The sequence below is a fragment of the Diabrotica virgifera genome, chromosome 4 (assembly GCF_917563875.1).
Source record: "Diabrotica virgifera virgifera chromosome 4, PGI_DIABVI_V3a".
Taxonomy (NCBI): domain Eukaryota; kingdom Metazoa; phylum Arthropoda; class Insecta; order Coleoptera; family Chrysomelidae; genus Diabrotica; species Diabrotica virgifera.
This window is the reverse complement of record NC_065446.1, coordinates 219,365,073-219,378,479: the sequence shown is the minus strand read 5'-3', so window position 1 is coordinate 219,378,479 and position 13,407 is coordinate 219,365,073. Positions and strand designations below refer to the sequence as shown.

Below are 13,407 nucleotides of genomic sequence, written 5' to 3'. Positions count from 1 at the left end.
TGGATTTTTCTTGTGATTCGCAAATGGGTCATTCCGATGTAGTAAATAAGTATGTATTGATTATTTTTAAAATAAGTATTTGTTCAATAACTTTAATGATTTATTAATAAAAGTTAATAAGGGGTGTATTCTGTAACACTTCCGTTAAATTTTAGAAGCCTCTAAAATTTTAGCGCCCGCTAAAAATATTTTGGTATTCTGTAAATTATGTATCCGTTAAAATCATAACCTAAACGGTTAAAACTTCCGCTAAATAAAAATATTTTAGAGGAAGTCAAAACGTACCTGCTAAATTTTTAGCGGTCCGTTAAATGTCGTTTGATTTATTTTTGTTTGGTTATGTTTATATATGAATAGTCTTCTTTTTCTCATGATCATCTTTCAGTGCGTCACAGTTTTTCGGTTTCTTTCTAACGCATTAAATTGTATGTGACAGAAAAAAAGGCACGTCGGTGATTACATTTCGTCGGTGACATTTATAACATTTATTCTAGTTATTCTAGTTGTCGATAGATGGCGCCATAATAAAAAAAATAATTTTTTTTAAATAGATAATAATATTACAAATATAATCTGTATAATTTATAAGACTATACAAATCAAAGAAAATACCATTTTATAAATGCAAGAAACACATTTGATTTGTTTTTATTCCAAATTGAAAATAAAATGTGACAACTCTCAGATTTAACTAAAATGTTATGTTAGAATAAATCACGGACTTACCCTTTTTCCTATCATTTGTTACGTACTGAAAAATGATCATGAAAAGGACAATAATTTGTTATTTATGTATTATAATGGAGATAAACATTTAAAAATGGCAAATGGCTTTTTATAATGTATTTGGTGAAGAAGTAATAAATAATAATGAAAGGTATGTCTCACTTTAAAATCGACACACTACACCTATACAATTTTTTGTTTCTTTTTGTAGAGCTGAATTCAGATTACAACAAAAACAAAAAGTAATTGACCTGATAGTAACTACAATTTACCATTTCAAAGGAAGTAGGTACCTACCTACCTAGAAATATGGTTGAAAAAGTGTTGAAATCAAGATGTTTGTCAAAGCAGTCAAATCCTATTAATGCAGGTAAAATTATTGTGGAACATTAAAAAACGTATAAAATGTTTATAAAGATGAAGTTCCAGAAGGTTTAGAACCAGATGCAGATTAGGAAGATGACCTTAATGTAAGTAATTGAAAATAATCCATTTGACCAAAATTAGTGTAGAAGGGGAGAAGAAATACGAAATGAAACTTTTCAGCAATATTTTAATGTATATCTTGATAAATAAAAATGTTAAATTGGAAAATATGAGTTTTACTAAAAAATAATTAAATATAATAAATATTGTTTTCTAGCAAACTGTGAATTTCTTCTGCCTTCCTAAGATTTTTGGCCTCGGTTTTCGGTCATTTTCTAGGTTAAAAGTAGTTCAAAACGATCAACGTGCGACGTTGCCGTATTTGTTCCAAAACCTTTTAGAGGATTCCTCTAAAAAAATTATTTTAGCGGTCCTCTATAATACCTGCTATTTAATCTCAGTTCTTAAAAAATTCAATAAAAGTTCAAAATTAAAGTTATTAAATTATCTGGCCGAAAAATTAAAGTAAACCATTAAACTTAGTTTATTGTGCTCTTTTTAAATATGCAAACGGATTTTGACAAATTCAATATACAGGATGTTGTTTCAAGGTCACAATGAATTTATAATTTCTTTTAGTCCGGACCTGGATTTTTCTTGTGGTTAGTAGTTGGATGGTTTGGGTACTAAATAAGACATATTTGTACCAAATATCAAAAAAATATACAGGATGGTTCTAAAGTTATGGATTCAGAAAAAAATGGCCAAAATCGATAAAACACTCTGTAACTCGGTTATAAAAATGGTGAGGCAATAAATATAGTATATCTAGAACCCCTCAGTGACCTCTATTCACCGTTCAAGTATTTCCGTTTCCCAATGAAACACCCTGTATAGCGGAGAGAAGATTCAAACTAGCAATAATGTTATTGAAAAGTATAAATAAAAGTAAAAAGATTGGATAATGATTACATAATATATGTATTTATTTACCCGGAGGAGGTGCTGCATACATGTGTGTAGCGGGCCTTAAGGCCTGTACCGACTGCGTAATCGTGACCGTAGGCCCATAATACTGTACATGCTGTGCCGGAGGCGGCTGGGAACCCTGGACTTGTATTCCTTGCTGTGGTCCTGGCGGCGCAGCAAAAACGGCTGTGGCAGGTGTAGGTGGAGGCGGAGCCTGTGCATACTGCGATGGTGCACTTGTGAAGGCGGCCTATTACGAAAATATTAATTATTTACATAATTATACGGTTTATCCCTAGCACAGCATAATAAACTAGACCAGCAAGGACACTCCCCGATGCCGCCTTTGAAGTTGAAAAGTACAGAGTCGCCATTTTTCGCGTAGAACATCTCAGTGGTGATGTGATGTGTTCGTTCATCAGTGTTGCCGATGTCACTATATGAAATTATATTAAGCCACTGCTAAAATGATCAGATTTTGCCAAAAATTATGTTAAAATTTTTGATCTTGGTAGTTTCTAAGGGTAATAAAAATACATTAAGAAAAAAGGTATTTTATTCAACTTGTTAATTCAAAAATACTTGTAACAAAATTATATGTAATATATTACTATAATAAAACTACATCTGGAACGCTTTCAAATAAAATTTCCTCATTCTCATCTTGTAAAAATAAAGACTTTATGTGATTAAAATAATTTAACATTTTTTGTCTGTTTGAAAGGAGTAACAATCTTTTACTCCTTCACTTTTGCTAACACTAATTTAATATTTTCTCACAGATCGCATTTAAACGTCGACAGACAACGATATCTAAGAAAACGTGATTTTTTTTATTTCTGCATTGCTGCAGTATCAGTTTTTGCACTAACTTTATTACCCGTAAGAGATTCTTCTTGAATATTTTCTGGAATTTCTGCAAAAGATTAACAATACAATCGCCATTCATCGTCAATATTTTGTGTTATGTCCCAATTATTGACATAATTCCCACAGGCATAGGTACGTATAAAATTATGTTAAAAAATATTTATTATCAGAATGTCATAAAAGTTAAGTAAATCTGAAAATTATGTACAAATCGGCAACACTGTCGATTTTCTACACTGTCTGGTACTACGCGAAAAATGGCTGACGATCTGCGCAGTAATAGTGCGCGAACTTTTTCCGCCTTCTAGTGTGTCACTGCTGTTGCGTTTTATATGCTGTGTCCCTAGTCTATTTTTACTTACCTGTTGAGGTGGCGGTATCGTCGCATAAGACGTAGGCACCGGGGTAAACGCAGCCGCTGGTGCAGGCTGTGGTGCTGGTGGGGGATATGGAAACTGGTACATCTGCACGTGGGTGGGCGGTGGGGCCTGCGGATGCAGGGGGTGTAGAGGGCCCCCGTAAGCAATGGGGGGATGATGTGGAACGAAATTGTAATGGCTAACATACATTCCAACGGGGGGAGCGGCATGCTGAAATTAAAAAAAAAAATATAAAAACAAACATAAATAATGTATATAATGTAAAATATTTCCAGTTTCGTCGACTATATAATTGGAATTTTTCTAGGAAAGTTGAAAAAATTTTTCTGGGAAAGCAATAACTCCGAAATTATGATATTTGTATAGGCAACAACATTACATAAAAAATAATCAGTTTTTTTAAGATTTCAAAAGGTAAAAATATACAGGTTGTTCCATTTGAAATAAGAAAGTTAATTAGATTTCTAGAAAAAAGAATGTGTGTGTACTTTGTACGCACGTAAGAAGTTATACTTCTATTACCTGATTTCAACGAAATAAATATACTTTCAACAGGTTATTTGTATTTTATTTAAAGATTAAACTAATTTTTACTTACTACGATCCAAAAATGTTTATTAATAAAATAATACCAAAATAAAAAAAACAATACCAAATATATATATATATAAAAAAATAGAAAACACACGGATTCGAACCGGGGACCTCTCGATCTCCAATGCAATCGAAAGCTCTACCACTGAGCTATACTCCCTTTGTTTTTTACGGATTACAAGATTTCCAGACATAGTGACAAATAGATCAAGCGAAGTATAAAAATACTTTAAATATTACTTATTATCTTATTCCCTTAAGATTTGCTGATGACACTAAACTTATAGCAGCAAATGAGCAAGAAATGTTTGATCTCCTGCGAAGAGTTGAGTACGAAATGAATAGAGTTGGTCTGAAAATCAATAAAGCTAAGACAAAAACAATGGTGGTCGACAGATTCGACACTATTCAACTGACTAACATGTTACAGGAATACCAGATATGTAGGGTATCTCGGGTCTAGTATAACTAACGATGGTAACTTTGAAGCAGAAGTTCTGAGACGTATTGGTACGGCAAAAAATGCGATGAGTCGCCTAACTAAAGTTTAGAAAGACAGATCTATCTCTCAAAATATCAAGATGAGACTGGTGAATGCCCTTGTATTCTCAATATTTCTATACGGAGCAGTGACTTGGACTCTTCGCGCATGCGAGCGTCAAAAAATTGATGCCTTTGAGATGTGGTGCTGGAGAAGAATGCTGCGCATACTTTGGACAGCTCATAGGACAAACGTTTCCATTCTAAACCAACTCAAGATTAAAAAAAGGCTGTCCACAATATGTCTGCAACGAATACTGCAATTCTTTGGTCACGTGGTTCGCCGAGGTGACGACAGGAGAGATTCATTGTTTCTGGAAACGTTCCGGGGAGAAGATCAAGAGGACGATCACTAACTAGATGGTCCGACCAAATAAAGAATTCAGCTGGAAACTTATTCTGCGAAGATCTTAGAGCAGCTGAAGATAAAGACCAATAGAGAAACATTGTTAGGAATATTGGAAGAAATCACGATCCTCAGTAATGGGGAAACAGTCCTTTTTGGACTGATACATACATAACTTAAAAGATTTAGCAACGAACTCCATACTGTCTGTGTGCGCATGCGCCCAGGATAATAAAAATTCACTCCCAATCGCGCCTAAAGAAGTATAACTTCAAAAAATGGAAGATCTGGTAACGAGGTAAATACCGCAATAATATCGGCCGCATCATAAGTCCCTTATATGGCAAAATATATAAACATCGTGCAAGCCATTTCCGAGATAATTGAGTCATTCCATAATAAAACTCACTCTGTATATAGGAGAATTATTTGTCAGTAGTGTAATAAAATTCATAAACAAGGTCATTTAAAGTTAAACCTCTGTTGACTGCATGTGGTCTATTTTAAGTGCTGCAAATGAACTAAAATAAGAAACTAATAGAATCGAGAATTTCTGTAATGCCTTGGTGTTCGTGGTGAAGCACTATCCTGGAGAATTAATTTACTTAGAATGCTGTTATACATCTTGGTTTGAATCTTAAACCAAACACAATTGTGAAATGTATGTGTAGACGAACCTTGAAAAAACCCTAGAATAAACTTCTACTTGCTATGGTAGGATTTCAAATAGCGCTTTATCTTGTCCAATTAACCGAACTTACACTCACAGGAGCAGAGAGCATGGTAAAAATCCAAAACGATTTCTCAAAAAACTTCCATTGCAAAAATGAACTAAGGCAGGGTGATGGACTATCGTGTCTCTTATTGCTAATACGAACGGTACTATCTTTAACAAATCAGTACAAATTGCCGGATACGCAGACGACACAGACATCATAGGTAGGTCCACAGAATCTCTGACTGAAGCATTTCGGTTGTTAAGAGCATCTGTACAGAGAATGGGACTAAACATAAATGTTCCAAACACCAAATATATGTGTTGCACTAGGCCAAGCAACCCTACACCTACAATAATAATAATAATTGATGGATTCGACCGTTACTTGATGGAAGTTCATTTTATCTAACAATAAAACACTGAAAACGTTTGTTTTCTATACTTCCACAAAATTTATTATAACTATGTGACTACAGCTCTTTCGGCAGAGTGCCTTTCTTAAGTGATTTAGTTTACTATGTGTTTGCCTTTTTAAAGTCTTTAACTGAAGAGGTTTAGGAGTGGAGAGCTGTTTGTCTTGAGTTGGTCATTCAGAATTATATCTGTATTTTTCAATTTATTAATTTCCATAGATTCTAATAAAGATAGCTTCAGGCCTTTATTTTGAGTATGCAGAATTTGAAACTCTTCATTAAAATAATGATTATGATCTAGAAGGTGAAGTGCGTATGTAGAAGTGTCTGTTTTTCTATTGTTGAAAGCCCTGTTGTGTTCTGCTATCCGTTTGTCAAAGGTTTTCGGACAGTCACCACAAGTTAGTTTGTAAACACCACTCTGTAGTTGCTTTCTCTTTCGGCTCTTATTATTCATAACATATTTGCCTAAGTTGTTGTTAGTTCTGAAAGCTGGTGTTATTCCTTTCTTTTTTATGTATCTGGCTATTTTTGTTGTTATCTTGCCAGTATATGTGATAGAGCAGAATGTACCGAGTTCTTTCTGTGGTGGTGGATAGACTAATTTCAGGGCTTTCTTATGCAGTTTTTGGTTTAAAATTTTGTTAATTGTTTGTTCGTTACAGCCGTTGTTTACTGCTATTTGCTTAATGCTGTTCAGTTCTGTCTCGAAGTTATTTTTTGACATGGGAATTTCTGTCAGTCTATGTATCATGCTATGGTATGTGCTAATTTGTGTTGTGTAGGATGGGATGATGAATTGTGTATAGTTGTGTCAGTATGGGTAGGTTTATGATAAACGGAGAACTCATGTTTGTTGTGTAGTCTGGTAATCGTTACGTCTAGAAAGTTTATCGACTTATTCTGTTCTGTTTCTATTGTAAACTCAATATTACTATGAAGTGAATTAATGTATGATAGAAATTGGTCAAGTTGTCTGTTGGTTCCTGTAAAGCAAACTAATATATCGTCCACATATCTCCACCAATATAAGAACTGTTTAAATACGGGATGTTTAGAAATTGTTGTTTCAAGCTGGTTCATAAATATATCTGATAGTAATAATAATAATTGACGACCTAGACCTGGAAGGTGTCGACACCTTCACATACTTAGTCTCGCTGGTAGCAAAAGATAACAATGTCAGTGATGAAAACAAAAGAAGAATAGCTCGCCAATAAGTGTTACTATGACTTAAGAAGACAGATGCCCTCAAAACTACATAGAAAAATTAAATTGACTGTCAACAAAACACTAATAAGACCAGTGCTAACATATGGTTCAGAAACTTGGTCACTTACACAGAATGACCAAGAACTGCTCAATTGTTTCGAGCGAAAAATCCTAAGGAGAATATATGGATATGGAGGGATAAAAGAATAAGGTTTGTGGCGCAGGCGTTACAACTTTGAGTTGTAAAGAAGTTTTGGAGAACCTGACGTTGTAAATTCATTAAGGTAGCACGCCTTAGATGGATAGGGCATGTAATCAGGCGAGAAGAAGATGCCAATAAAAACAAATCAATTTGTAAAAGTACCGATATCAACTACATGAAAGTTCACATGATGATAAAAGACAATTGGAAATAAAGCAATTTCCAAAATACAATTGAAGCAGTATCGTCAAATAAGCACCAATCTTTATATATATACAGGGTGAGTCATGAGGAACTGCACATACTCCTACCTCGTATAGAGGCCCCTATGGGGAATAACAAATGACCATTAAAAAGTGTCTGCTCCCCTTGTTTAATAATATACAGGGCGAGTTTCGCATTTTGACAGAAATTTGTATTCGTCATAATTTTTGAACGGTCAGATCGATGTGTCTCTTATTTTGGTCAATCGTTACACTATTACCACCTAATCAACTGATTTATTCAAACTAGAAAAAAATCAGGTCCGGCTTTAAAAAATTAGTTCGTTTGGGTCTTAGAAAAAATTTCACCCTGTTTACGCTTTTTGAAAACTCTAATATGAATTTTACAAATTAGACAAATAGGCAATTAAAACGGCATATTTATTTTTTCCCCACACGATTACTTAATTTTTAAACGCTTTTATTTAGTTCAACAGTTTGCGTCAAATCTTTAGACGTTAATTTGACTGCCCTTTCTTCAATGCAAATGAATGAAAATTTGCAGACATATGCATTCGCGGGAACAATACACGAATAGTCAATAAAAAAATTTTCATGTTTATTAATTGTTTAAATAAAAAAAAAACGATTTTAATGGAAAACGCTTAAATTCTCTTGTTTTTAACAAATGTAAAAACTTGAAACTTTTACGGATTGTATAGCTAATGATATGAACAATACATAATTTCACTTTTTACGTTAATTGTTTACGTTATACTTCATTAACTTTCGAGTGGTAACGTACGGTCCCTGACACCGACGTAATGGATTTTTCGCTGTAAAACTCAAATGCGCATATTTTTTTGTCCGCGCGGCCAGGTAGCTTTCAAATTCTCATCACACTATTTAGTCTTGAAAAATCTATGGCCAAGTGTGGATAGTTCATATGTTATTTGACCTGACGGTGTGAGAGACCGAGGTTACCATTTATGTTATACTTAACGGTAAGTTTTTGTTGTTTTTGGTCCATAGTGAGTTTAAATAATAGATATTAATTTTAGGAGTTGTTTGTGAATATTGATTATGAAAGAGAACAAATCAGGTTGAAACAACTTTTTGACGAAATTGTTGCTAATTCCGAACCAGAAGTGGAGTGTATAAAAAAATGATGAAATAAACGGACAATAATTTCAGTTTGTGTTGGACATTTGTTGAATAATTTTATATTTTTTGTGACATTTCAACCCTTGTCGATATGTTTGTTGATACTTTGTATTCAAAAACTTGACACGTTTTTGTAAATTGTCAGTTATTTTAGTATCTAAAAGAAGCCAATTTTTTTCATGTGCATTTTTTCCCGGATATAAATAAATATTGATCATTTCTTACTATATTGTCATTTAAATATAGTTATGTTAAACATTTAGTCACATCAAAATATTAACAGAAAATCACAACCTAAGATATTCATTATTAAAAAAGTCGGTGTCGTAGACCGACGTTACCAACTATGTTACAAGAATTCACGTTACCGGCGGAAGGTTAATAAACAATAAAGTTTCAAATTTTTTGCCGATTCCGACTACTTTTCATGTTAGTACATCATATTTTAATAAACATGACGATATATTTTAATGTTTGAAAAGTGTACGACTAAAAAGTAAAAAATAAAAAAATATGAAAAAAAAATAAATAAATTAATACTTCGACACCGTAAGGTACAAGAGGAAGGCTTAAGTAAGTAAGTAAGAAAAAAATTTTATAAGAAACACTTTTCTTTAGTTACGAGTGACTAAAATTAAAAATATTATAAAAAAATCAACCAAAAAGCAAAAAATAAAAAATAATTGAAAAAATCTAACACATTCGTTAAAGAAAAGCGTGGGGCGAAAACCGTTTATTCGACGAACACGCGCCACGCTATTCTTTGACGGATGCGTTAGATTTTTTCAATTTTTTTTTATTTTTTGCTTTTTGGTTGATTTTTTTATAATATTTTTCATTTTAGTCACTCGTAACTAAAGAAAAGCGTTTCTTAAATTTTTTTTCTTACTTACTTATTTATAAAAAAAATCAAATTTAACTATGAATTAAAAGTTTGGTAAAATGAACCATAGATTTTAAAAAATTAACTTTTATTACAATTAATTTTTTTAAACAAATATTTAATTTATGTTACCACCCAATCAATTGATTTATTCAAACTAGAAAAAAATCAGGTCCGGCTTTAAAAAATTAGTTCGTTTGGTTCTTAGAAAAAATTTCACCCTGTATACGCTTTTTGAAAACTCTTTTAAATGGGAAATAAGCCACAATTTTACCAAAAAAAAAATGAATTTATTAACGTTTCGACGCTCAAGTCGGGTGTCGTTGTCAAAATACAAAATAATACTGAATTATTATTTTGTATTTTGACAACGACACCCGACTTGAGCGTCGAAACGTTAATAAATTCATTTTTTTGGTAAAACTGTGGCTTATTTCCCATTTAAAATAGTTCATTATAAAAATGCCACAAGGAAATAGCTTCAGAACAACATTGCAAACTCTAATATGAATTTTACAAATTAGACAGATAAGCAATTAAAATGGCATATTTATTATGCAACTATTAAGCAATATATTAATGATTTTTTATTATTAAAAAATCAAATTTGTCAAAACCGCAATTTTACCACAAAAATAAAAAAAATTAAACGTTTTTCCTAAAATTAAAAGTTTCACCATTTTTTGTATAACACGTCTAGATCTAAAACTCCCCATAACACTTCTTTTTGGACTCTATAGTTTAACATAGACGTGATCAAATAGATAAATCTTAAATTTTTTCACTTAATTTTTGCGATTTAACTTTGCAATTCACGAATCTGCTCCTTTTATTTTTAAAAAGTCATAACTTTTACGAGAAGTCTACAACAATTTTCATAGTCTTCACAATGTTAAGAGATATGTGCTGCAAAAATTTCAGAAAAAAAAATATTAAAACGGAACAGAGTTGTAGCGAGTTAAACCGTGATTTCATTTTTTTTTTTTCATTTTTTGGTTAAAATTCCGATTTTGACAAATTTGATTTGTTAATAAAAAATTAAGTAATCGTGTGGGGAAAAAATAAATATGTCATTTTAATTGCCTATTTGTCTAATCTGTAAAATTCATTATCAGAGTTTTCAAAAAGCGTATACAGGGTAAATTTTTTCTAAGACCAAAACGAAATAATTTTTAAAATCCGGGCCTGATTTTTTTCTAGTTTGAATAAATCAGTTGATTGAGTGGCAACATAAACTAAATGTTTGTTTAAAAAAAATTAATTTTTGCAATAAAAGGTAATTTTTTTTAATCTATGGTTCACTTTACCCAACTTTTAATTCATAGTCAAATTTGATTTTTTTATAAAAAATTAAGTAATCGTGTGGGGAAAAAATAAATATGCCATTTTAATTGCCTATTTGCCTAATTTGTAAAATTCATATTAGACTTTTCAAAAAGCGTATACAGGGTGAAATTTTTTCTAAGTCCCAAACGGACTAATTGTATAAAGCCGGATCTGATTTTTTCTAGATTGAATAAATCAGTTGATTAGGTGGTAATAGTGTAACGATTGACCAAAATAAGAGACACATCGATCTGACCGTTCAAAAATTATGACGAATACAAATTTCTGTCAAAATGCGAAACTGGCCCTGTATATTATTAAACAATGGGAGCAGACACTTTTTAATGGTCATTTCTTATTCCCCATAGGAGCTTCTATACGAGGTAGAAGTATGTACAGTTTCTCATGACTCACCCTGTATAGCGACTGTTTTACAGCATCATAGGCCGTTTACCGCAATTCGAACGCCATTGTTTTCTGTTTTGCCATGAATCTATTTCTATATTTCTTCTGTTCATGGCTATATTGATCCCTTTTTCCCATGACTTTTTTGGTCTTCCTTTTTCCCTGATGATAAAAAACAGGTTATCAATACACGATCTTCCTGCTCTGAAACCACTCTGCTCCTTCCAGTCCTCATATTGACTGTCTATTCTATCTCGTAGTATTCTGCCGTACAGTCTACCTGCGGAAGCTATAACACTGAGTCCTCTGTAGTTTGTGCAGTCATGTTTACTCCCTTTCTTGTGTATGGAGCTTATGCTTGCAGTTTTCCATTCGGATGGTATCTTTCCTCCATTCAGGCATTTATTAAATATTATCGTCAAGTTTTCCAATACTACATCCGGGGAAAATTTAAAGAGTTCCACAGGTATACCTCCGGGCCCAGGAGCTTTATTATTTTTCATTTTCGATAATGCTTGTTTTATTTCCTTCAGTGTAAATGGATCACAGATGTTCTGAGTTATTTGGTAGTCGTAATTAACATTCTTAAATTTCTTTCTTTTCTCAGTTAGTAAGTCTGCATAATAGTTTTTCCACGTTTCTTGTCCAATTGGGTTTATCGTTATTTTTTCGTGTCTATTAGTTTTGAGGGTTCTTACAGTTTTCCAGGCTTCTCTAGACTTTGAGCTCCCTAATAATCTGTCGATCTCATGGCACTTTCTGTCCCAGAATTCGTTTTTTGTCTTCGCTACTTGCTTCTTGACCATATAGCAGTAACTTTTGTACATTTGTCTGTCTTCTATGTCTTTTGAGCTATTTATTATAAAGTTCTTTCTTTTGTTTTATAAGATCCTCTAGTTCCTCGTTCCACCAGTAGTTTTTCCGAGTTTCTACTAATGATTTTTCTCCTACAGCCTCATTTGCTCCTTCGTGTAGAGTAGATACGTTTTAAGAGTGCTATACATTTCTTCAGGCGATCCTGTAGGTTCGTTTTTCATCTTTTCGGCCAGTCTTATTCTATACAAGAAGACTGTGGAGTCGTTGTAAAAACTATGTAGGTTATATATATGTTGTCTAGATGGAAACTCAGGTCTTGTTTTTTCCTCTTTTACCAATCTTTATACCTCTTGAATTTGGATGTGCATACCATTTAAAATTTACAATTACCTTCTAGGTTATGAGTTCCATATAAAACAAAAACCAATATCGATTACAAAAAATAAATAAAAAAAAGTATAACTTACCGTGTATGGCGGGGGAGCAGTAGTAACAACTACGGGTTGGGCTGGGGGAGGCACATCTGTTTGCACAGGTGGTTCAATCAAGGCGACCAGGGCACCATGCGAGTCCATAACAGGATCATGAGGCATTTCGTTGTCCAATAATTGATCACCACCAGGAGTATTCCTTGCATATAGCTCATACCAGTACTTGGCTACCTAGAAATAAAGAAAATAGGTATGAAAGCGCCCTTTTAGTTTCACAGGAAACATAATCCATCCTTGGTCACAGGTACAGTCGGAGAATGAATACCCATGAACGATCACATCAATCACTTATTTTGTATTTGCTATCTTTTTCTATAACAAACGTTTGTTATTTATAGAAAAAGACAGCTAATAAAAAATAAGTGATTGATGTGATCGTTCATGGGTATTCTTTAATTTTTCCGACTGTATATAAGCATATTAAGTGTGTCTGTGCGTATGCAGTATCTACAAAAGTTGTATTTTTGAATTGGAATTTTGATAGATCATTGGTCGTTTTTCATTAAGGGAATCTAAATGCTGTAAAATGTCTTATTAAATTACCACGAAATCATATTATTCCTGCACTCCAACATTTTTAAATCAAAAGGAAACACACGTTTAACGTTTTGACAACTTTTATTTTCAAATTCTGTTTTATTTGTCAAATCGTAAAGTGATGCACACCGGAATATATTTTTGAATCGCAGAGTAATTTACACAAGAAAAGGAGAACAGTTGTTAAACGTCTCTCACTACGCTCAAGCGCGCCGGCTCGAAGCTGCTGCAAGGCGAGTCAGAGGT

General features: G+C 32.8%; 1 protein-coding gene across 3 annotated transcripts in view; it reads right to left on the bottom strand.

Annotated features, from left to right (window-relative positions):
- Window positions 1-13,407, bottom strand: part of LOC114326802 (zinc finger SWIM domain-containing protein 8 homolog) — a 252,478-nt gene that overhangs the window by 21,174 nt on the left and 217,897 nt on the right. For all 3 annotated transcript variants that reach the window (XM_028275247.2, XM_028275246.2, XM_028275248.2), the window contains 3 exons: window positions 12,601-12,795; window positions 3,294-3,521; window positions 2,086-2,311 (listed from right to left, as the gene is read on the bottom strand). In XM_028275247.2, coding sequence (XP_028131048.1) covers window positions 2,086-2,311; window positions 3,294-3,521; window positions 12,601-12,795 — 649 coding nt within the window. The remainder of the gene's footprint in view (window positions 1-2,085; window positions 2,312-3,293; window positions 3,522-12,600; window positions 12,796-13,407) is intronic.